The 23686-nt window shown below is 41.9% G+C and overlaps 1 protein-coding gene across 1 annotated transcript in view; it reads right to left on the bottom strand.

Annotated features, from left to right (window-relative positions):
* The window catches only part of LOC121002311 (NFX1-type zinc finger-containing protein 1-like), a 317735-nt gene that overhangs the window by 37175 nt on the left and 256874 nt on the right, over positions 1–23686 (bottom strand). Inside the window, exons 4-7 of the mRNA XM_040433710.1 lie at positions 12621–12760; positions 9297–9451; positions 9052–9197; positions 1842–1952 (exon numbers count right to left, since the gene is read on the bottom strand). Of these exons, the coding sequence (XP_040289644.1) occupies positions 1842–1952; positions 9052–9197; positions 9297–9451; positions 12621–12760 (552 nt within the window). The remainder of the gene's footprint in view (positions 1–1841; positions 1953–9051; positions 9198–9296; positions 9452–12620; positions 12761–23686) is intronic.

Genomic DNA, 23686 nt, shown 5'->3' with positions numbered 1-23686 from the left:
GCGGCACCCTGAGCTGGAATCAGGGACCGGAGGTTTCTGGAGAGATGATGTGGTCCACCTTATTGCGGTGGGCATTGATCTTTGGTCCCTGGATTTACAAGGAGGAGTGGAGAGAGCTCTCCGTGTGTGGCGGAACGTGGGAGCTTAAGGTTAGAGTCAAGCTGCGCATTGTTGGCGTGGGGAGGTCATAGAAGCTGGTGCTACTGGATGGTTCAGGTGAATGAGAGGGCCTCAATGGTGGGGCTGGACTCTCAGAGTTGGGGCACCTGGTTGGCTTAGTGTGGCGTCCATCAGTGGGTGTCCCCGAGCTTGTGGTATGCGGCTGGGGGCAAGATGGAATTGCCGTGGTGGTTTTTGGTCGGTTAAGGTGCATTACGCGGCTTCTACGTCCTCCCTCGTCAGTTCTAAGTCAGAAGGGGTTATGTTATAATATTGTAATTATTTATGTTGTTTATGTTATTTATATTATTTAATCAAAACGGCTGCTGTGGCCGATTTAATCCGAACAGTGGCTGCGCGTGGTTATTGGGGATGGTGAAAGGGTCTGATGGGTTAGTCAACGGGTGGTTAAGTCCCGAGCTTAGCCAATAACCCTACTCAAGTGAGGCCGGACGGAGCCGCAGGATCAGGGGAGGCCGACATGAGGGGTTTGGTGGAGCGAGGGCTGGGCTAGGATAGGGTTAAGCTGCTGGAGAGGGGGGAGTGGCCAGAGAGGGGGCGGGCATCCGGGCCGTTGTTCAGGAAGGAGGGCAGTGGAGCGGGCGCCATTTTAGGAGAGCAGGAGTCTGCATCACCCTCCCTCCCACCCTTTGTTTGATGTCGTGGAATGGGTGATAGGCGCTATAAGTAAAGAATACAAAAAAAATTTAAATAAAAATAATATTAATAATAAAACATTGGGGATCTCTATGGTTATGGCGGGTGGCATATTTGCTTCATTCTGGGTCAGGTGTCCATGGGGTTTATGGGGTTAAGGTTTGGACAACTGACTATATGGTTTCTGTTTGTCACGGCAGTCGTGGCGGGGGGAGGTCATAGAAGCTGGGGCTACTGGATGGTACAGGTGAATGAGAGGACCTCAATGGTGGGGCTGGACTCTCAGAGTTGGGGCACCTGGTTGGCTTAGTGTGGCGTCCATCAGTGGGTGTCCCCGAGCTTGTGGTATGCGGTTGGGGGCAAGATAGAATTGCTGTGGTGGTTTTTGGTCGGTTAAGGTGCATTACGCGGCTTCTATGACCTCCCTCATCAGTTCTAAGTCAGAAGGGGTTATGTTATTATATTGTAATTATTTATGTTGTTTATGTTATTTATATTATTTAATAAAAACGTCTGCTGTGGCCGATTTAATCCGAACAGTGGCTGTGCGTGGTTATTGGGGATGGTGAAAGGGTCTGATGGGTTAGTCAACGGGTGGTTGGGTCCCGAGCTTAGCCAATAACCCTACTCATGCAATCTTCATAAATTGTAAACTGTGTGACTGGTACTTTCAATTTCACTTTGTGCTGGTCATCTAATAAATCTTATCTTTAAACTACTAAACACTTATTTAAGTCACATTCTTATCAGAAAGATAAGAACTGAGCTATAATGAGTGTTTATAATGTCAGAGAGCAGAGATAAGGAGCCTGTCATCTCCCCAAATGAAGGAAAAGACAGAAAATCATCCGGCTGCTACTACAGCATCTCAGCCATGTACACAAAAAAGGATTTTTTTAATTAAGACCAATTGCAAAAAAAAATTTTTTAGCTCAAAATAAGTACAATGCAATAATAATAATAAAAAAAAAAGTGCCTTCAAAGGTGGGGCAAATTTAACTGCAATCTCCAATGTAAAGTCTTACCTGGTAGTCCAGGCGTACATATGGGATTTTCATTCTGATCAGTCTTTCAAACATTGATACTTCTAAATTAAAGTTTTTTGCCAGTTCATATACTGTAGTACTTGGACGGAGCTGAAAGAGACAATACATCATATTAAGGTTGGTCAGTATTGAAGAGAAAATAAAGACCTATTTACACATAATTTAATTCTATTTAGGCCTCTTGTACACGAACATCGGGTCCGCAATACACGGGCACCGGCCCGTGTGCACTCCGCATCACGGATGCATAACGGAAGCGCGGATCGGAACCCCACGGAAGCACTACAGAGTGCTATTTTTGCGGTGCAGACAGATCACGGACCCATTCCAGTTGAATGGTTCTCGATCCGTCACGGCTGCCACACGGACATTGCCCGTGCATTGGGGACTGCAAATTGCGGTCCCCAATGCATGGAACAGATGCACAACGTTCGTGTGCAAGAGGCCTTACACAGAATATGAACATTAGTACAATAGGCAAGTTTTCTTTAAAAGAAGACTGTCACCTCCAAAATTGATTTCAAAGTAAGCATACCACCATGTAAGGTAGATGACCTGAAACGTAAAGGAAGTCTGTCAGCTTGTATTTGCATATTAAGATAAGTACAGTACCATGCAAGGCTTGAACAGACAATTAAAACAGTACTTTTGCCTTTGAAATTTTTGGCTACATTTAGCAGAAAAATCACTTTTAAGAAATACGCTAATGAGATGCTCATAGCGCTCACTGAGGGTGGGCCCCAGCCCCAGTGCATCTGTTAGCACGAGGGGAAGCTGTGGGTGGTCGCAAGTATTAAATAATGCATATACAGTAGTAAAGAATTGCTAACCAGCCTCTTTGCGATGTCTTTCTACACTGGCTAGTCGGAAATGGGTTGCCTTATTGGGATAGCCTTTTTGAAAGATAAAGGATGTCATTTTTGCATTCACACCTTTTGGCCTCTTTCACACTACCGTTTTTTTTTCCGTTTTGCGGGCCGTTTTTTTGCGTTCCGTATTAGGTTCAATGGTTCCGCAAAAAAACGGAATGTACTCCGTATGCATTCCGTTTCTGTATTTCCGTTTTTCCGTTCCATTGAAAGATAGAACATGTCCTATTATTGCCCGCAAATCACGTTCCGTGGCTCCATTCAAGTCAATGGGTCCACAAAAAAAACGGAACATATACGGAAATGCATCCGTATGTCTTCCGTATCTGTTCCATTTTTGAAAATGTTATGCCCAGCCCAATTTATTCTATGTAATTACTGTATACTGTATATGCCATACGGAAAAACAGAATGAAAACACAACGGAAACAAAAAAACGGAACAACGGATCCGTGAAAACAGACCGCAAAAAAATGAAATAGCCATACGGTAGTGTGAAAGAGGCCTTTCTGCAGTTTTTTTTCACTCACTATTTAATCTGAATGATATGTGGATAAGTTGTAATTCCTAAAACAACATTTTGAGTTAATTCAAGCAAAATAATATGCCCTCACAAAAAGGCTCTAATCCCAAAACCCCAAAATGCCAGAAGTGAATAGAAAATAATTTTTTCCCATTTGTTCATATATATTAACCACCTCCGGACCGCTGTACGCAGATTCGCGTTCCGGAGGTGGCAGCCCTGCGCTCAGCGACGCATATACGTGTCATCTCGCGTGAGCCGGGATTTCCTGTGAACGCGCGCACACAGGCGCGCGCGCTCACAGGAACGGAAGGTAAGAGAGTTGATCTCCAGCCTGCCAGCGGCGATCGTTCGCTGGCAGGCTGGAGATGTGTTTTTTTTAACCCCTAACAGGTATATTAGACGCTGTTTTGATAACAGCGTCTAATATACCTGCTACCTGGTCCTCTGGTGGTCCCCTTTGTTTGGATCGACCACCAGAGGACACAGGTAGCTCAGTAAAGTCCCACCAAGCACCACTACACTACACTACACCCCCCCCCCGTCACTTATTAACCCCTTATTAGCCCCTGATCACCCCATATAGACTCCCTGATCACCCCCCTGTCATTGATTACACCCCTGTCATTGATCAACCCCCTGTAAAGCTCCATTCAGATGTCCGCATGATTTTTACGGATGCACTGATAGATGGATCGGATCCGCAAAACGCATCCGGACGTCTGAATGAAGCCTTACAGGGGCGTGATCAATGACTGTGGTTATCACCCCATATAGACTCCCTGATCACACCCCTGTCATTGATCAACCCCCTGTAAAGCTCCATTCAGATGTCCGCATGATTTTTACGGATGCACTGATAGATGGATCGGATCCGCAAAACGCATCCGGACGTCTGAATGAAGCCTTACAGGGGCATGATCAATGACTGTGGTTATCACCCCATATAGACTCCCTGATCACCCCCCTGTCATTGATCACCCCCCCTGTCATTGATTACCCCCCTGTAAAGCTCCATTCAGATGTCCGCATGATTTTTACGGATCCACTGATAGATGGATCGGATCCGCAAAACGCATCCGGACGTCTGAATGAAGCCTTACAGGGGCGTGATCAATGACTGTGGTTATCACCCCATATAGACTCCCTGATCACCCCCCTGTCATTGATCAACCCCCTGTAAAGCTCCATTCAGATGTCCGCATGATTTTTACGGATGCACTGATAGATGGATCGGATCCGCAAAACGCATACGGACGTCTGAATGAAGCCTTACAGGGGCGTGATCAATGACTGTGGTTATCACCCCATATAGACTCCCTGATCACCCCCCTGTCATTGATTACACCCCTGTCATTGATTACCCCCCTGTAAAGCTCCATTGAGATGTCCGCATGATTTTTACGGATGCACTGATAGATGGATCGGATCCGCAAAACGCATCCGGACGTCTGAATGAAGCCTTACAGGGGCATGATCAATGACTGTGGTTATCACCCCATATAGACTCCCTGATCACCCCCCTGTCATTGATTACACCCCTGTCATTGATTACCCCCCTGTAAAGCTCCATTCAGATGTCCGCATGATTTTTACGGATGCACTGATAGATGGATCGGATCCGCAAAACGCATCCGGACGTCTGAATGAAGCCTTACAGGGGCATGATCAATGACTGTGGTTATCACCCCATATAGACTCCCTGATCACCCCCCTGTCATTGATTACACCCCTGTCATTGATTACCCCCCTGTAAAGCTCCATTCAGATGTCCGCATGATTTTTACGGATGCACTGATAGATGGATCGGATCCGCAAAACGCATCCGGACGTCTGAATGAAGCCTTACAGGGGCATGATCAATGACTGTGGTTATCACCCCATATAGACTCCCTGATCACCCCCCTGTCATTGATTACACCCCTGTCATTGATTACCCCCCTGTAAAGCTCCATTCAGATGTCCGCATGATTTTTACGGATGCACTGATAGATGGATCGGATCCGCAAAACGCATCCGGACGTCTGAATGAAGCCTTACAGGGGCATGATCAATGACTGTGGTTATCACCCCATATAGACTCCCTGATCACCCCCCTGTCATTGATTACACCCCTGTCATTGATTACCCCCCTGTAAAGCTCCATTCAGATGTCCGCATGATTTTTACGGATGCACTGATAGATGGATCGGATCCGCAAAACGCATACGGACGTCTGAATGAAGCCTTACACGGGCGTGATCAATGACTGTGGTTATCACCCCATATAAACTCCCTGATCACCCCCCTGTCATTGATCACCCCCCCTGTCATTGATCACCCCCCCTGTCATTGATCACCCCCCCTTGTCATTGATCACCCCCCTGTCATTGATCACCCCTCTGTAAGGCTCCATTCAGACATTTTTTTGGCCCAAGTTAGCGGAATTTTTTTTTTTTTTTTCTTACAAAGTCTCATATTCCACTAACTTGTGTCAAAAAATAAAATCTCACATGAACTCACCATACCCCTCACGGAATCCAAATGCGTAAATTTTTTAGACATTTATATTCCAGACTTCTTCTCACGCTTTAGGGCCCCTAGAATGCCAGGGCAGTATAAATACCCCACATGTGACCCCATTTCGGAAAGAAGACACCCCCAGGTATTCCGTGAGGGGCATATTGAGTCCATGAAAGATTGAAATTTTTGTCCCAAGTTAGCAGAACGGGAGACTTTGTGAGAAAAAAAATAAAAAATATCAATTTCCGCTAACTTGTGCCCAAAAAAAAAAATTTCTATGAACTCGCCATGCCCCTCATTGAATACCTTGGGGTGTCTTCTTTCCAAAATGGGGTCACATGTGGGGTATTTATACTGCCCTGGCATTCTAGGGGCCCCAAAGCGTGAGAAGAAGTCTGGTATCCAAATGTCTAAAAATGCCCTCCTAAAATGAATTTGGGCCCCTTTGCGCATCTAGGCTGCAAAAAAGTGTCACACATGTGGTATCGCCGTACTCAGGAGAAGTTGGGGAATGTGTTTTGGGGTGTCATTTTACATATACCCATGCTGGGTGAGATAAATATCTTGGTCAAATGCCAACTTTGTATAAAAAAATGGGAAAAGTTGTCTTTTGCCAAGATATTTCTCTCACCCAGCATGGGTATATGTAAAATGACACCCCAAAACACATTTCCCAACTTCTCCTGAATACGGCGATACCACATGTGTGACACTTTTTTGCAGCCTAGGTGGGCAAAGGGGCCCACATTCCAAAGAGCACCTTTAGGATTTCACAGGTCATTTACCTACTTACCACACATTAGGGCCCCTGGAAAATGCCAGGGCAGTATAACTACCCCACAAGTGACCCCATTTTGGAAAGAAGACACCCCAAGGTATTCCGTGAGGGGCATGGCGAGTTCCTAGAATTTTTTATTTTTTGTCACAAGTTAGTGGAAAATGATGATTTTTATTTTTTTATTTTTTTTTCATACAAAGTCTCATATTCCACTAACTTGTGACAAAAAATAAAAACTTCCATGAACTCACTATGCCCATCAGCGAATACCTTGGGGTCTCTTCTTTCCAAAATGGGGTCACTTATGGGGTAGTTATACTGCCCTGGCATTCTAGGGGCCCAAATGTGTGGTAAGGAGTTTGAAATCAAATTCTGTAAAAAATGACGAGTGAAATCCGAAAGGTGCTCTTTGGAATATGGGCCCCTTTGCCCACCTAGGCTGCAAAAAAGTGTCACACATCTGGTATCTCCGTATTCAGTAGAAGTTGGGGAATGTGTTTTGGGGTGTCATTTTACATATACCCATGCTGGGTGAGAGAAATATCTTGGCAAAAGACAACTTTTCCCATTTTTTTATACAAAGTTGGCATTTGACCAAGATATTTATCTCACCCAGCATGGGTATATGTAAAATGACACCTCAAAACACATTCCCCAACTTCTCCCGAGTACGGAGATACCAGATGTGTGACACTTTTTTGCAGCCTAGGTGGGCAAAGGGGCCCATATTCCAAAGAGCACCTTTCGGATTTCACTCGTCATTTTTTACAGAATTTGATTTCAAACTCCTTACCACACATTTGGGCCCCTAGAATGCCAGGGCAGTATAACTACCCCACAAGTGACCCCATTTTGGAAAGAAGAGACCCCAAGGTATTCGCTGATGGGCATAGTGAGTTCATGGAAGTTTTTATTTTTTGTCACAAGTTAGTGGAATATGAGACTTTGTATGAAAAAAATAAAATAAAAAAATCATCATTTTCCACTAACTTGTGACAAAAAATAAAAAATTCTAGGAACTCGCCATGCCCCTCACGGAATACCTTGGGGTGTCTTCTTTCCAAAATGGGGTCACTTGTGGGGTAGTTATACTGCCCTGGCATTCTAGGGGCCCAAATGTGTGGTAAGGAGTTTGAAATCAAATTCTGTAAAAAATGACCTGTGAAATCCGAAAGGTGCTCTTTGGAATATGGGCCCCTTTGCCCACCTAGGCTGCAAAAAAGTGTCACACATCTGGTATCTCCGTACTCAGGAGAAGGTGGGGAATGTGTTTTGGGGTGTCTTTTTACATATACCCATGCTGGGTGAGATAAATATCTTGGTCAAATGCCAACTTTGTATAAAAAAATGGGAAAAGTTGTCTTTTGCCAAGATATTTCTCTCACCCAGCATGGGTATATGTAAAATGACACCCCAAAACACATTCCCCACCTTCTCCTGAGTACGGAGATACCAGATGTGTGACACTTTTTTGCAGCCTAGGTGGGCAAAGGGGCCCATATTCCAAAGAGCACCTTTCGGATTTCACAGGTCATTTTTTTACAGAATTTGATTTCAAACTCCTTACCACACATTTGGGCCCCTAGAATGCCAGGGCAGTATAACTACCCCACAAGTGACCCCATTTTGGAAAGAAGAGACCCCAAGGTATTCGCTGATGGGCATAGTGAGTTCATAGAACTTTTTATTTTTTGTCACAAGTTAGTGGAATATGAGACTTTGTAAGAAAAAAAAAAAAAAATCATCATTTTCCGCTAACTTGTGACAAAAAATAAAAAGTTCGATGAACTCACTATGCCCATCAGCAAATACCTTAGGGTGTGTACTTTCCGAAATGGGGTCATTTGTGGGGTGTTTGTACTGTCTGGGCATTGTAGAACCTCAGGAAACATGACAGGTGCTCAGAAAGTCAGAGCTGCTTCAAAAAGCGGAAATTCACATTTTTGTACCATAGTTTGTAAACGCTATAACTTTTACCCAAACCATTTTTTTTTTACCCAAACATTTTTTTTTTATCAAAGACATGTAGAACAATAAATTTAGAGCAAAATTTATATATGGATGTCGTTTTTTTTGCAAAATTTTACAACTGAAAGTGAAAAATGTCATTTTTTTGCAAAAAAATCGTTAAATTTCGATTAATAACAAAAAAAGTAAAAATGTCAGCAGCAATGAAATACCACCAAATGAAAGCTCTATTAGTGAGAAGAAAAGGAGGTAAAATTCATTTGGGTGGTAAGTTGCATGACCGAGCAATAAACGGTGAAAGTAGTGTAGGTCAGAAGTGTAAAAAGTGGCCTGGTCTTTCAGGGTGTTTAAGCACTGGGTGCTGAGGTGGTTAATCCCAGAAATAAAAAAGGCCTGTCTGAATCCAGCCTGATAGATGAGCTATGAAAATGATTCTACTGTGTTTTTTTAGTAGGTTACATCAAATTATCATAATAAACCATAACGTCTATAGTTTGAAATTCATTAATGGCTACTTTAGAATTTCTTTATAAATATTTCAGAACATACTTGTTGATGGTCTCCAATAAGTATGAGGTGTTGACAGCTGGAACTAAGTGTAGTAATAATGTGAGCCTCCAGAACTTCAGCTGCTTCTTCTACTATTACAATTTTAGGCTGGACATTTTGGAGCAACTTTCTAAACTTGGCTGCACCTAAATTTAAATGAAATACATATAAATATTAAAGCTTATTTGTAAAACCTTGACAAAGAAAACAACAAAATCATAATAAACTCTGATTCTACATCTAACCTGTGGTAGTCATGCCAACAATGTCAGCCTCTTGTAGTATAAGCAGATCCTCTTGGTTTCTTAATTCAGTCATCCTGTTTACCACTATCTGGTATAGGTTTTCTACTGTAAATACTTCATCTCGAATATCATGCAAATATTTAGATCTCCAGCATCTGCAACAAAATAATATGTTAGATATGTAAAAAAATGTTTTTACTAAGGCCGCATTCACACGACAGTGTCTGTTTTGCAGACCGCAAACCACGGATCTGCAAACACGGGCACCAGCCATGTGCACTTTGCATCACGGTGCGGACCTACTGAATTCAATGGGTCTGTGATCTGCAAGATGCGGCCAAAGACATGTCCTGTCTTTTGTGTGGCGGAGGTACAAACCCAGAAGCACATGGAAGGCTTCTGTGTTTCCAGGTCTGTGGTCTGCACCATAATGTGAGGCGTGCACGACCGCTGCTGGTGTTTTGATCCACGGTTTGTGGTCTGCAAAGTGGACATGGCTGTGAGTGACATATTCGCGTGAATGCTGCTTAAAGGGGTTCTCCTGGAGCGCCGCTGCCTTCTCAAACAGCTGATCGGCGGGGGTCCCGGGTGTCGGACCCCCGCCGATCAGATGCTGATGATCTATCCAGAGGATAGATCATCAGTTTAAACTGCAAAACCCCTTTAAAGGGACACTGACAGGCCCTATAAACATATTTAGTTATTCCTATGCAGTCATTCCAATGATATAAGAGTACCCCCTGTCCGCATTGTAAACCATGTAAAAACAACTTTATATTCATCTGTCAATCACATTTCTTTATGCCCAAGGGGCGTTTTTTCACATTTCTTTATGCCCAAGGGGCGTTTTTTCTCCTACCTTCGTGCCCAGCCGCGCCTCAACTGTCGATTCCTAGCGCCGCCCAGCTCATTATTATTCACTGCGCTGGGCGGCTCTTACATTCCCTGATCGGACCATCTGCACATGCGCCGGCACCCTTCCAAGCCTGTAATTGAATCCAGCGCCCGAGAGAAGAGAAGAAAAGAGAAGAAAAAACGCCCCTTGGGCATAAAGGAATGTGATTGACAGATGAATATAAAGTTGTTTTTACATGGTTTACAATGCGGACAGGAGGTACTCTTATATCATTGGAATACACTTTAATAGATCTATGACTGCATAGGAATAACTAAATATGTTTATAGGGCCTGTCAGTGTCCCTTTAAGGTTAAATTCACATGACTGTATGTATTTTGCAGTCCCCAAAACGCGGATCTGCAAAACACAATTACCGTCTGTGTGACATCCACATTTTTTTACTTCAGTGGGTCAGTTGTCTGCATTTGCAGCCAAGAACAGAACATGGAAGACATCTGTGTGCTTTCCGCATCCATATGTCCCTTCTGATAGAACGTGTCCTATTCTTGACTGCAAATGTACTGTAGTCTATGAATCTGTAAGAAATACGGACAACATTTTGCTAACAGCATAATATATACATAGAATGTGTCGGCAGATAAGAACCATTTGGCCCATCTAGTCTGCCCAATATACTGAATACTATGGATAGCCCCTGGTCCTATCTTATGTGAAGGATGGCCTTATGCCTATCCCATGCATGCTTAAACTCCTCCACTGTATTTGCAGCTACCACTTCTGCAGGAAGGCTATTCCATGCATCCACTACTCTCTCAGTAAAGTAATACTTCCTGATATTACTTTTAAACCTTTGCCCCTCTAATTTAAAACTGTGTCCTCTTGTGGTAGTTTTTCTTCTTTTAAATATTCTCTCCTCTTTTACCTTGTTGATTCCCTTTATGTATTAAAAATTTTCTATCATATCCCCTCTGTCTCGTCTTTCTTCCAAGCTATACATATTAAGGTCCTTTAATCTTTCCTGCTAAGTTTTATCCTACAATCCATGTACTAGTTTAGTAGCTCTTCTCTGAACTCTCTCCAAAGTATCAATATCCTTCTGGAGATATGGTCTCCAGTACTGAGCACAATACTCCAAATGAGGTCTCACTAGTGCTCTGTAGAGCGGCATGAGCACCTCCCTCTTTCTACTGGTAATGCCTCTCCCTATACACCCAAGCATTCTGCTAGCATTTCCTGCTGCTCTATGACATTGTCTGCCTACCTTTAAGTCTTCTGAAATAATGACCCCTAAATCCCTTTCCTCAGATACTGAGGTTAGGACTGTATCACTGATTTTATATTCTGCTCTTGGGTTTTTACGCCCCAGGTGCATTATCTTGCACTTATCAACATAAAATTTTAGTTGCCAGATTTTTGACCATTCCTCTAGTTTTCCTAAATCCTTTTCCATTTGGTGTATCCCTCCAGGAACATCAAATGTTTGTTTGCATGCACCTTAGGCCTCTTTCACACGACCGTATTGCTTTTTCAGTGTTTTACGGTTCGTTTTTCACGGATCCGTTGTTCCATTTTTTGTTTCTGTTGTGTTTCTGTTCTGTTTTTCCGTATGTCATATACAGTATACAGTAATTACATAGAGAAAATTGGTCTGGACATAAAATTTTCAATAGATGGTTCCGCAAAAACGGAACGGATACGGAAGACATACGGATGTATTTCCGTATGTGTTCCGTTTTTTTTCGGACCCATTGACTTGAATGGAGCCACGGAACGTGATTTGCGGGCAATAATAGGACATGTTCTATCTCTCAACGGAACGGAAAAACTGAAATACGGAAACGGAATGCATACGGAGTACATTCCATTTTTTTTGCGGAACCATTGAAATAAATGAATCGTATATGAAACGCAAAAAACGGCTCGGATGCGGACCCATTCACTTCAATCGGGCCGCAAAAGATGCGGACAGCACTCCATGTGCATCCGTTGCTCCGTTCCGCTGCCCCGCTAAAAAAATATAACATGTCCTATTCTTGTCCGCGCTTTGCGGAAAAGAATAGTTTTTTTATATTGATGGCCGCCCGTTCCGTTTCGCAAATTGCGGAAGGCACACGGGCGGGTTCCGTTTTTTCTGGTTTGCGGACCGCAAAAAACGGCACGGTGGTATGCATGAGGCCTAAGGCTGAGTTCACATCAACATTGTTGTTTCTATTGTTCTGCCCCAGTAAAGAAGTAAAACAGCAAACAGATCTTATTGACTATAATGGAGTCCATTTGATTTCCATTTGGGATTCAGCATTTTCAGCGAAGAAAAAAATCCTGCAAGATGTTTCTCTCCACTGTGTTTGACGAAATCTGTGATTGAGCACCTGAACAGAGGTTCCAATTCAGATGTGAACAAGCCCTTAGGTGGCACATAGTGATATTAAATCTCTCAACTAAAATACAAAACAACATTAATGGACCTGTAAACTTCCCAGCGGTTTTTAAGGGGGAGCTGCCAAAGATCCGCTATCAGCTCGCAATCTTTTTCGTTCATGTGACTTGTCGCTTTGAGCTCCTGCTTTATCTGATTCTTCATTTTTTTTTTCATTTTTGCAGGTATCTGTAACAAATCATACATTTACTGTGTTATACATATGTAATTTACCAATCTGTACGTACATATTATTAACATACAGTACAGACCAAAAGTTTGGACACACCTCATTCAAAGAGTTTTCTTTATTTTCATGACTATGAAGGAATCAAAACTATGAATTAACACATGTGGAATTATATACATAACAAACAAGTGTGAAACAACTGAAAATATGTCATATTCTAGGTTCTTCAAAGTAGCCACCTTTTGCTTTGATTACTGCTTTGCACACTCTTGGCATTCTCTTGATGAGCTTCAAGAGGTAGTCCCCTGAAATGGTCTTCCAACAGTCTTGAAGGAGTTCCCAGAGATGCTTAGCACGTGTTGGCCCTTTTGCCTTCACTCTGCGGTCCAGCTCACCCCAAACCATCTCGATTGGGTTCAGGTCCGGTGACTGTGGAGGCCAGGTCATCTGGCGCAGCACCCCATCACTCTCCTTCATGGTCAAATAGCCCTTACTTTCAAAGTTTTCCCAATTTTTCGGCTGACTGACCTTCATTTCTTAAAGTAATGATGGCCACTCGTTTTTCTTTACTGCTTTTTTCTTGCCATAATACAAATTCTAACAGTCTATTCAGTAGGACTATCAGCTGTGTATCCACCTGACTTCTCCTCAACGCAACTGATGGTCCCAACCCCATTTATAAGGCAAGAAATCCCACTTATTAAACCTGACAGGGCACACCTGTGAAGTGAAAACCATTTCAGGGGACTACCTCTTGAAGCTCATCAAGAGAATGCCAAGAGTGTGCAAAGCAGTAATCAAAGCAAAAGGTGGCTGCTTTGAAGAACCTAGAATATGACATATTTTCAGTTGTTTCACACTTGTTTGTTATGTATATAATTCCACATGTGTTAATTCATAGTTTTGATGCCTTCAGTGTGAATCTACAATTTTCATAGTCATGAAAATAAAGAAAACTCTTTGAATGAGGTGTGTCCAAACTTTTAGTCTGTACTGTATATCTCCCCTCAAAAAATCAGTTTGCTAAAAAAGGGTACCTCCAATTACGTGCATGTGTTGCTAAATGGCATGGTCATATGTGTACTGCATGGCTCTATCAAACAACCAGTTTTAAAAAGTAAAAAAAAAAAAAAAGATTAAAAAAAAAATGCTGACAGGCTCCCTTTAAGGGCTCATGCACATGGCTGTAGTTTTGGTCCGCATCCGATCCATGTTTTTTGTGGATCAGATGTGGACCCATTCATCTCAGTGAGGCCACAATAGATGCTGACAGCACACCCTTGTGCTGTCAACATTCATAAGACCATTCCGCGGCCCCGCAAAAAAAAATAGAACATCTCCTATTCTTGTCCATTTTGTGAACAAGGATATAACATTTCTGCAGCAGTAAAAACAAAACTGGTGGCATGCACTTGGCCGGTATCTGTGTTTTATGGATCCGTGATTTGCGGACAGCAAAACACTTAGGCCTCTTGCACACAAACGTGTGCACTCCGCATCACGGATGCAGACCTATTTACTTGAATGGCTCCGCAATCACAGAGATGCGGAACGGAAGCATGGATCGGAACCCCACGGAAGAACTACGGCGTGCTTCCGTGGTGTTTCTCTCGGTACCTCCGCATCGCAAAAAAATAGAACTTTAATGGGTCGCGATCCGTCCCGGCCGCCTCACAGACGTTGCCCGTGCATTGGGGACCGCAAATTGCGGTCCCCAATGCACGGTATGGATACGCAACATTTGTGTGCAAGAGGCCTTATAGCCATGTGCATGAGCCCTAAGTAGCAAAAAAGGCTAATTGTGTGACAATCATAGCAAGAGGATTTTTGTCACTATCATGCCTGCATAAAAAGAGTCTTTTATCCCGTTTCCAACCACCTCACGAATATATATGTCGGCGGTTGGGACTTTAAATATGGCACCTGCTGCATTCACGAGCGTGCATCATATTTAAAGGCCCGACAACGGACATATATATTTGTATATGCGGCAGTTTCAAACAGCAGGCACTCAGGGCTAATGTATGTGATCGATGATAACGTCGATCGCACACATTTAACCCCTCAGATGCCTCAGATTGAGGATCGGTGTAGCCGGATGTAGTGTGCGGCAGCCTTAGTCCTCCTGAGTGATACGAGGCTGCTGAAAATGAGTTCCTATGAAGACTCCTGCTAATCCATTGGAGTCTATGAGGGAAGCAATCTAATGATTACTTATTATAGACTTCTAGGAGAACTATTAAAAAGTGTAAAAAAAAAAAAAACATAAAAATTAACTCACCTTCCTTTCCCTCAAATAAAAATAAAAATACATAAACAAAAAAATTAAAAATATCATGGGTGATGCAAAGAAAAAGTTTTATTTTCCAGTTTTTATTTTTTCAGCATTAAAATACAAGAAAAACTATACATATGTGGCATCGTTGTAATTAGGCTTCAGCGAATCAATCTTTGGATCATAAATCTGAAGTCAATTTATTCAGATACTTCTATTTTAATGCTGTTTCTGTACAGCATTAAAATGTATTGGCTCCGTGGAGCCAAAGTTTGTTCCTACTGTATTCATATCTGTGTATTTAAAAGCAATGTAATAGCAATCCGAAGTGGGCTTTGGTACTGGCTGGTACCTCGGTACTACAGCCCACTTCGGATTGCTATTTTAAATTGTTTTTAAATATGCCAATATGAATACAGTAGGAATTCACTGAAGTCTTGCGCACATTTGGGAGAGCAGAACTTTGGTTCCAAGGATCCAATACATTTTAATGCTGCATGGAAACAGCATTAAAATCGAAGTATTTTTACAAATCGACTTTGGATCTGTGATCTGAAGGTCGATTTGCTCAAGCCTAGTTGTAATCATACTGACCAGTAGAATGAAAGTAACATGTTATTTTTACTGCGTAGGTAATGCTGTAATAACAAAATCCATAAAGCTGTGGAGGAGTTTTTTATTTTTTTATAATTCCACCCCATTTGGAATTTTTTTATGCTTCCCACTACATTGTATGCAACCATAAATGCCATTAGAAAGTACAACTTGTCCCATAAAAAACAAGCCAATATACAGCTATGTGAATGGAAAAATAAAAAAAGTTATGGCTTTGGAAAGGCTGGGAGTAAAAAACACTAGAACTGGTGGAGAAATTTATCAATACACTCTAAAATGTAGACAATATAAACATAGACTAGACAGTCATAAATGTTTCCAGATTTATTACAGTGGCTGATGTTCATTGGTAAATCTGGCACCTCTTTATACTGTCTAGTCTAAGTTTACAATACCTACATGGCTCCAAATTCTGGAGCAATTAAGGAGCACAGTGGCATATCTCAAGCCAAGCCATGAGCAATTTAGGTTTGAATTCAGCAGTGAAATAAGATGGTAAATCACAGACAGGTTCCTTCCAAGTCTTTCAGCTTGTGCCTTTATGTAGCAACCCCCTCTCCTTACCCCCCTCTCCATAGACTTCTACAGTTGTGTTCAAAATAATAGCAGTGTGTTTAAAAAAGTGAATAAAGCTCAAAATCCTTCTAATAGCTTTTATTTCCATACACACAAATGCATGGGGAACACTACACATTCTATTCCAAATCAAAACATGAAGAAAAATATATACAATTTGTGTTGTTCCTCTAAAAAAATTGAAGAAAAGTGAATATTAGACTGTTCAAAAAAATTGCAGTGTTTTTATTCTTCTTTACAAACTCAAACATTCACTATATAAACTGAAAAATGTTTGAAGATTTTGCTTTCCTTTGAATCACTTATCTAATATTTAGTTGTTTAACCACTGTTTCTGAGAACTGCTGTACATCTGAGTTGCATGGAGTCAACCAATTTCTGGCACCTGTGAACAGGTATTCCAGCCCAGGATCATTGGACTACATTCCACAGTTCTTCTCTATTTCTTGATTTTGCTTTAGAAACTGCATTTTTGATGTTACCCCACAAGTTTTCTGTTGGATTAAGATCCGGGGATTGGGCTGGCCACTCCATAACATCAATCTTGTTGGTCTGGAACCAAGATGTTGCACGTTTACTGGTGTGTTTGGGGTCGTTGTCTTGTTGGAACACCCATTTCAAGGGCATTTCCTCTTCAGCATAAGGCAGCATGACCTCTTCAAATGTTCTGATGTATTCAAACTGATCCATGATCCCTGGTATGCGATAAATAGGCCCAACACCTTAGTATGAGAAACATCCCCATATCATGATGCTTGCGCCACCATACTTCAATGTATTCACGGTTTACTGTGGCTTGAATTCGGTGTTTGGGGGTCGTCTGACAAACTGTCTCCGGCCACTAGACCCAAAAAGAACAACTTTTTTCAGTCCACAAAATGTCTCTTTAGGCCAGTCAGTGTGCTCTTTGGCAAATTGTAACCTCTTCAGCACATGTGTTTTTTTCAACAATGGGAATTTGCGGGGGCTTCTTGCAGATAGCTTGGCTTCACATAGGCGTCTTCTAATTGTAACAGTACTCACAGGTAACTTTAGACCTTCTTTGATCTTCCTGGAGCTGATTGTTGGCTGAGTCCTTGCCAATTTGGCTATTCTTCTATCCATTCGAATGGTAGTTTTTCACTTTCGTCCCTTCTTTAAATGAACTGTAACCAGCATGTACAACATTTTGCTGCCTTTCTTCCTTTAAATAAGGGCAATAATTGACACCTGTTTTTCAAAGAATGAATGACCTCACTCATTGAACTCCACACTGCTATTATTTTGAACATGCCCCTTTCAATAAGTGTTTGAATTACAGGGAATCAGCAGCATGCATGTCATGACTATTGGGTCTGTTGGGTTTCTATTACTCTACTACACATGCTAGCAAATTATTTGCCATGTAGAAATATCATTTCTACCAAAAACAGTGATTGATCAGGTTAGTGATTTCGGACTGCTATTATTTTGAACACAACTGTATATAATCTAATTCTTCAGTGAGCAGGCAGCCTATCTTCAATGGGCTTCACTAAAGATGAATCTAAGCAGTGAACTGACATTTAGAAAAGCGTAGGGGGAGCAGGAAATGAGCCTATTAAGAGGAGAAGCATCATTCTCTGATAAGATATATTACAAAATTTTTCTCTGCTTGTCTGTACTAGTCATTTATGAAACAAAAAATGAAATTAGTTATGCAGTCATATAAATTTATACAGACATAGTTATGTTATCACAATACAACTCCCTTTTCTGACCCCCAGTTACGTGACCTTGACAATGCAGTGTAAACTGATGTGACATGACGTTCCATGTGCTGATCAAATGGCTTTCTCAACATTTAGACAAAGTGCACCTGTCCTTTGAAGTTAGGTTAGCGCTTTCTAGTTTGAGCGGAGCCGCAGTGCACAGCCGGCAGATGGAATCACTTGCCACATTACAAATGCCCCATCCTTAGACAGAGTGTTGGAGCTTGGAGAAAATGGCTGCTTTAATGTGTCTCAAGTGATTCTATCTCACCCCTGATAACGCTGTATGACTTGTGGCAGTCATACATGTGGAGTTCAGCCCCAGAGCACTCTGAAAGAGGTCCCTTCTTTATAATAACAGTATGGTACCTTTTTTCCACTGTGTATATTTTACATACTAGCACTGTTGATCTTTGATCATGTAATATCACATTTGATATGAGTTTTTTTGTTGTATCTATTTATTGATTTTGGTATCCATATACTTTAGGGATCAGTGAACATTTAATTATATTGATTAGGTATTTTCTTTCTACTTTTTTGTCTTTATGTGTATGGAATGTGCCACTTTATTTTGTTGGTTACATTCTTTTGCACCTGGTAGCTTCTGTGTCACATGGTCTGTTGTGGGTGCGGCTCACAGCTTTATCCTACCTCACAGTGCATTGATGATACCACTATGGAGGCATGTGAGAGCCTGGCTGTGAGTTGGTTTCTAGCCATGTTCTGACCCTGTTCACACACCACGGACAGTTTAGTGGTAGGACCCCATGCGTGCTGAGACACCGTGACGTGGTGCATGAGGGGCTCCGATATGTTCCTGACTGGAAGATATTGGCTAAGTTCTCCGCTTTTAACATCAGCCTGAGGAATTAGCTAGTATTGTCAGTTGCGTATCCTTTTGGTGCATTTTTTGCAGTGATTTGTGTATGTATATTTTTTCATCTGCACAATGTATCATTTTGTGTAAGATGTTCTTGTGGTGCATGCGGTCCGCCCCGGCATCCTCCATTGTACGCATTTTTTGCTGGGGATTGCCGTTGTCTGCGGACCGCATGCGGAGGAATTGCTCCCCCGGTTATAGACACGCTACAGTGTCTGGGTTTGAAGCATTTTCACCCATTTAGGCCACTTTTTTCAGTGAGTTTATTTTCTTTCTACTGCCATAGTGCCATTATACACCTTATGCATTTGTATAATTGACCTCTTCAGCTATATTATGCTTTGAGTTGTGGATGGAGGCTCTCACATATATTGAATTTGAGACTTCCAGGTTTGTTATGTTTTTATTTTTAAATTGTCCAATAAAGATGAACTCCTAGTGAGTAGATGGGCTTATTTAGTGGAGAAAAGGCTATCAGTACTTTTGTATAGAACAGTGCTATATGTGTAAAATCCCCCCTGTGTGCATTGGATTTAAAGTATGAGTGAAAAAGAATGCCTCTGTTTTTAAGTGTGCATGTGTATTTAGAAGTATAAGTATAAACTCATGCCTATGTGTATAGAAGTATGAGTTTTAAAATGTGCCTGGATGTGAAGAGGTATGGGTGCAAAGGCATGCCTGAAGGTATGTTCACACAACTAAAATGTACAGCAGAATAATCACAGGTTGTTTTGGTGGCACATTTGTAAGTTGGTGGTGGTTTTGGATATTGACTTCCATGGAATCCTCAATCAAATCTAATTCTTAGAAGTAATGTCACTTCACAATTGTTTTTAAAATCAGTTATTGAAAAAACCTCTACCATTTTACACTGTGTGCAAAAGGTTGAGTTTTTTTAAAGGCAATGACAAAACTGTTGGAGGAGTTTTGAATGTAGATTTAGCAGCGAAAAAACACCTGTTTTCCTCTGCAGGATCAGTGGAATTAGCCATGTGAACATACTCTGATTATGTAGAGATAAACGTTTAAAAGTGTGCCTGGATGGGAGACATCCTGAAACTTTTCTTGTCACTATCATTTATTAGTCTGTTTTTAAATCACAATTATGTCTACTCGTTCTCCCCTAAACTTTTTTTTAGATCAAAATGATAATTGAGACCAGTGCAAGTAGGAGGGTGAACATTCACTAATATGTAATTAGGAAAGGTTCATCATCATCTTGGAGCCTTAATTTGATCCTTCTATTGATCCAAAAAGACAAATGAGGACAGGTAATCTCCTAAATGGGATGTAAAAGGGGCATTAGATTGGGACTATATACACAAGGTGCATGCAATTGTAGTATTTCCTAAGAAAAACATTAGCACGTGTTGCTTTAGAGCAGGGATGCTCAACCTGCGGCCCTCCAGCTGCTTATTAGGGACAATACTACTAGCCCTCCCCACAAACACTCTCACACCTCCCACTACAACCTTGCAGCAATATTGTCTAGGACAAAAATGTACAAAAAGTGCTATAAAAAAATAGGGACTGTCCTGGCAGATTTGCTGCATTGATATGATAACAGGCAGTAAAACAATTAGTTTCATTTTTTATGGTAACGCAAACCAGTGCATTATATATACACTGCTCAAAAAAATAAAGGGAACACAAAAATAACACATCCTAGATCTGAATTAATTAAATATTCTTCTGAAATACTTTGTTCTTTACATAGTTGAATGTGCTGACAACAAAATCACACAAAAATAAAAAAATGGAAATCAAAATTTTCAACCCATGGAGGTCTGGATTTGGAGTCACACTCAAAATTAAAGTGGAAAAACACACTACAGGCTGATCCAACTTTGATGTAATGTCCTTAAAACAAGTCAAAATTTATGACCATTTTGAAACATATGGATCACTTTCTAATTTCAAGGTGAATCACAATAAATCACTAATAATATCCACAGGACTTAAAAAGTCCTTGAAAAGTCATCTAGAAGCGTGTTCGCCATTTAACTGGTCCTCTCCTTATCTAACCTATCTAGGCATCAAAATGAGTACAGATCCCAATAAACTCTTTAACCTGAACTATATCCCTCTCCAAAATAAATTGGCGGAAGATTTAACTTCTCTTGATATCCCTATACTCTCGTGGTTTGGGAGGAAAAACATATTAATGTCACTCATCATCCCTAAACTTACCTACCTCCAACAAACTTTACCAATCCCCGTCCCTTCCACATATTACTCTAAACTCAAGTCCATGTTTCGTTCCTTTATATGGAATAAGAAAAAGGCCAGAACGTCTTACAAATCTTTGTCTTACCCGAGAGAGAGGGGAGGAATAGCTTTACCAGACCCTGAACTCTATGGCAGAGCTATTTTACTCACTAGAGTAGTAGACTGGTTAACGGCCCCCAAGCAGAAATCTTGGGTCCCAATGGAAGAGTCCTTGCTGGAACTTACGTTCAGAGCGGCTCTACTGGGACGCATGTCTCCACTGCCCCCCCATCCTAACATTACTCCAGTTATGAAAGCCACTCTAAATGCGTGGTACACCTTACAAAAATCACCCTTAAGCTCCCCACTCCCATCTCCTGTCCTCAAAATAGTTGATATTTTTCACTTAGCCCCCCAGGCCTTACAGAACAGCCTTCCCAAATTGCTCAGTCTAGTCTGAAACTAATAGATCTATACAAAGAAGGCAAACTACTCTCCATAAAATAAATATGTGATCTCTTAAAAAGTCCACTCTCAAGTTTTAATGGGCTCCATTTCTTAAGAGCATACATGTCTCAAAACGTACAATTACATACACTGTTACGCCCTATTACCTGGCTTGAACATGTTATCTCTCGTGATTCTACCCCACATAAACTGATCTCACAATGGTACAACAGGTTGAGAACTCCTCCTGAAGCCCTAACGCCTGCTTTCATAAGACTTTGGGAAAAAGACCTAAATATAAGTCTCTCACCAGAGGATACCTGCATCATATATAACTCTTCACATAAAACCTCAAGGTGTGTCAGGATACAGGAGAATAACTATAAAATCATCACAAGATGGTATAAAACCCCCGACAAGACATGCTTATACTCAGCTACAGCATCTGACACATGTTGGAGATGCTCAAAAGAAAGGGGCGCTTTTATTCACATATGGTGGACCTGCCCAATTTTACTTAATTGGTGGGAAAAGGTTTTTCAAATCGGTAACAAGATTTGCAATTCCAATATTACGTCTCCGGAAGTTGCCCTCCTGAATCTTTATCCTCATAACCCCTCCCCCCCTAATCTACTTCTTTTCAAACATCTAGTGAATGCTGCAAAATTGCTGATCCCTACACTATGGTTATCCTCCGAGGTTCCCTCTTTGGATCAATGGTATCAGAAAATAGATCAAATTTACCGATTAGAGGAGTTATCCTCATGGGAACTGAGATCCCATCATAAGTTTCTAAAGAACTGGAGTCAATGGATTTCCTTTAGAGGCTATTAGACAGGGATTAGCACAATCAACATTATCCTTAAATATACAGCATCTAGGGCTCACCCCATCTATTTTCCCAGCTACTTATTTCCTAACCCTTCTCATATTGTTGGACGTTGAGTTGCTCAGATGGTGCTGCTGCTCCCGCTTGGGACCGTCTCGGATGGATCATATCACTAAGACTTAAGGTGATTAACAGACATTTTAGATCAATAATTACCACCTGGTTTTTAAAGGTGCTTTTTCTAAAGCATATTTTCCATATTATCCATGTGATGTTCTATACCGATTAACCCCTTGGATGCCGTCTCATCATACTTATTGTATAATTAATATTTGACAGACCTGTATTCTGTTTTTCTTATATGTAAGAGTAGAGGAGTTTGTTTACTTCTCTTCTGCTCTATTTTGGTATTGTACTGATTTATTCAATAAAAAATTTTTAAAACCCCCCCCAAAAAAATAATGAGGCTCAGTAGTGTGTGTGGCCTCCACGTGCCTGTATGACCACCCTACAACGCCTGTGCATGCTCCTGATGAGGTGGCGGACGGTCTCCTGAGGGATCTCCTCCCAGACCTGGACTAAAGCATCTGCCAACTCCTGGACAGTCTGTGGTGCAACGTGACGTTGGTGGATAGAGCGAGACATAATGTCCCAGATGTGCTCAATTGGATTCAGGTCTGGGGAACGAGCGGGCCAGTCCATAGCATCAATGCCTTTGTCTTGCAGGAACTGCTGACACACTCCAGCCACACGAGGTCTAACATTGTCTTGCATTAGGAGGAACCCAGGGCCAACCGCACCAGCATATGGTCTCACAAGGGGTCTGAGGATCTCCTCTCGGTTCCTAATGGCTACCTCTGGCGAGCACATGGAGGGCTGTGCGGCCCTCCAAAGAAATGCCACCCCACACCATTACTGACCCAATGCCAAACCGGTCATGCTGGAGGATGTTGCAGGCAGCAGAAAGTTCTCCACGGCGTCTCCAGACTCTGTCACGTCTGTCACATGTGCTCAGTGTGAACCTGCTTTCATCTGTGAAGAGCACAGGGCGCCAGTGGCGAATTTTCCAATCTTGGTGTTCTCTGGCAAATGCCAAACATCCTGCACGGTGTTGGGCTGTAAGCATAACCCCCACCTGTGGACGTCGGGCCCTCATATCACCCTCATGGAGTCTGTTTCTGACCGTTTGAGCAGACACATGCACATTTGTGGCCTGCTGGAGGTCATTTTGCAGGGCTCTGGCAGTGCTCCTCCTGTTCCTTCTTGCACAAAGGCGGAGGTAGCGGTCCTGCTGCTGGGTTGTTGCCCTCCTACGGCCTCCTCCACGTCTCCTGATGTACTGGCCTGTCTCCTGGTAGCGCC

The sequence above is a fragment of the Bufo bufo genome, chromosome 5 (genome assembly GCF_905171765.1).
Source record: "Bufo bufo chromosome 5, aBufBuf1.1, whole genome shotgun sequence".
Classification (NCBI taxonomy): Eukaryota; Metazoa; Chordata; class Amphibia; order Anura; family Bufonidae; genus Bufo; species Bufo bufo.
This window is presented reverse-complemented; position numbering and strand designations above follow the sequence as displayed.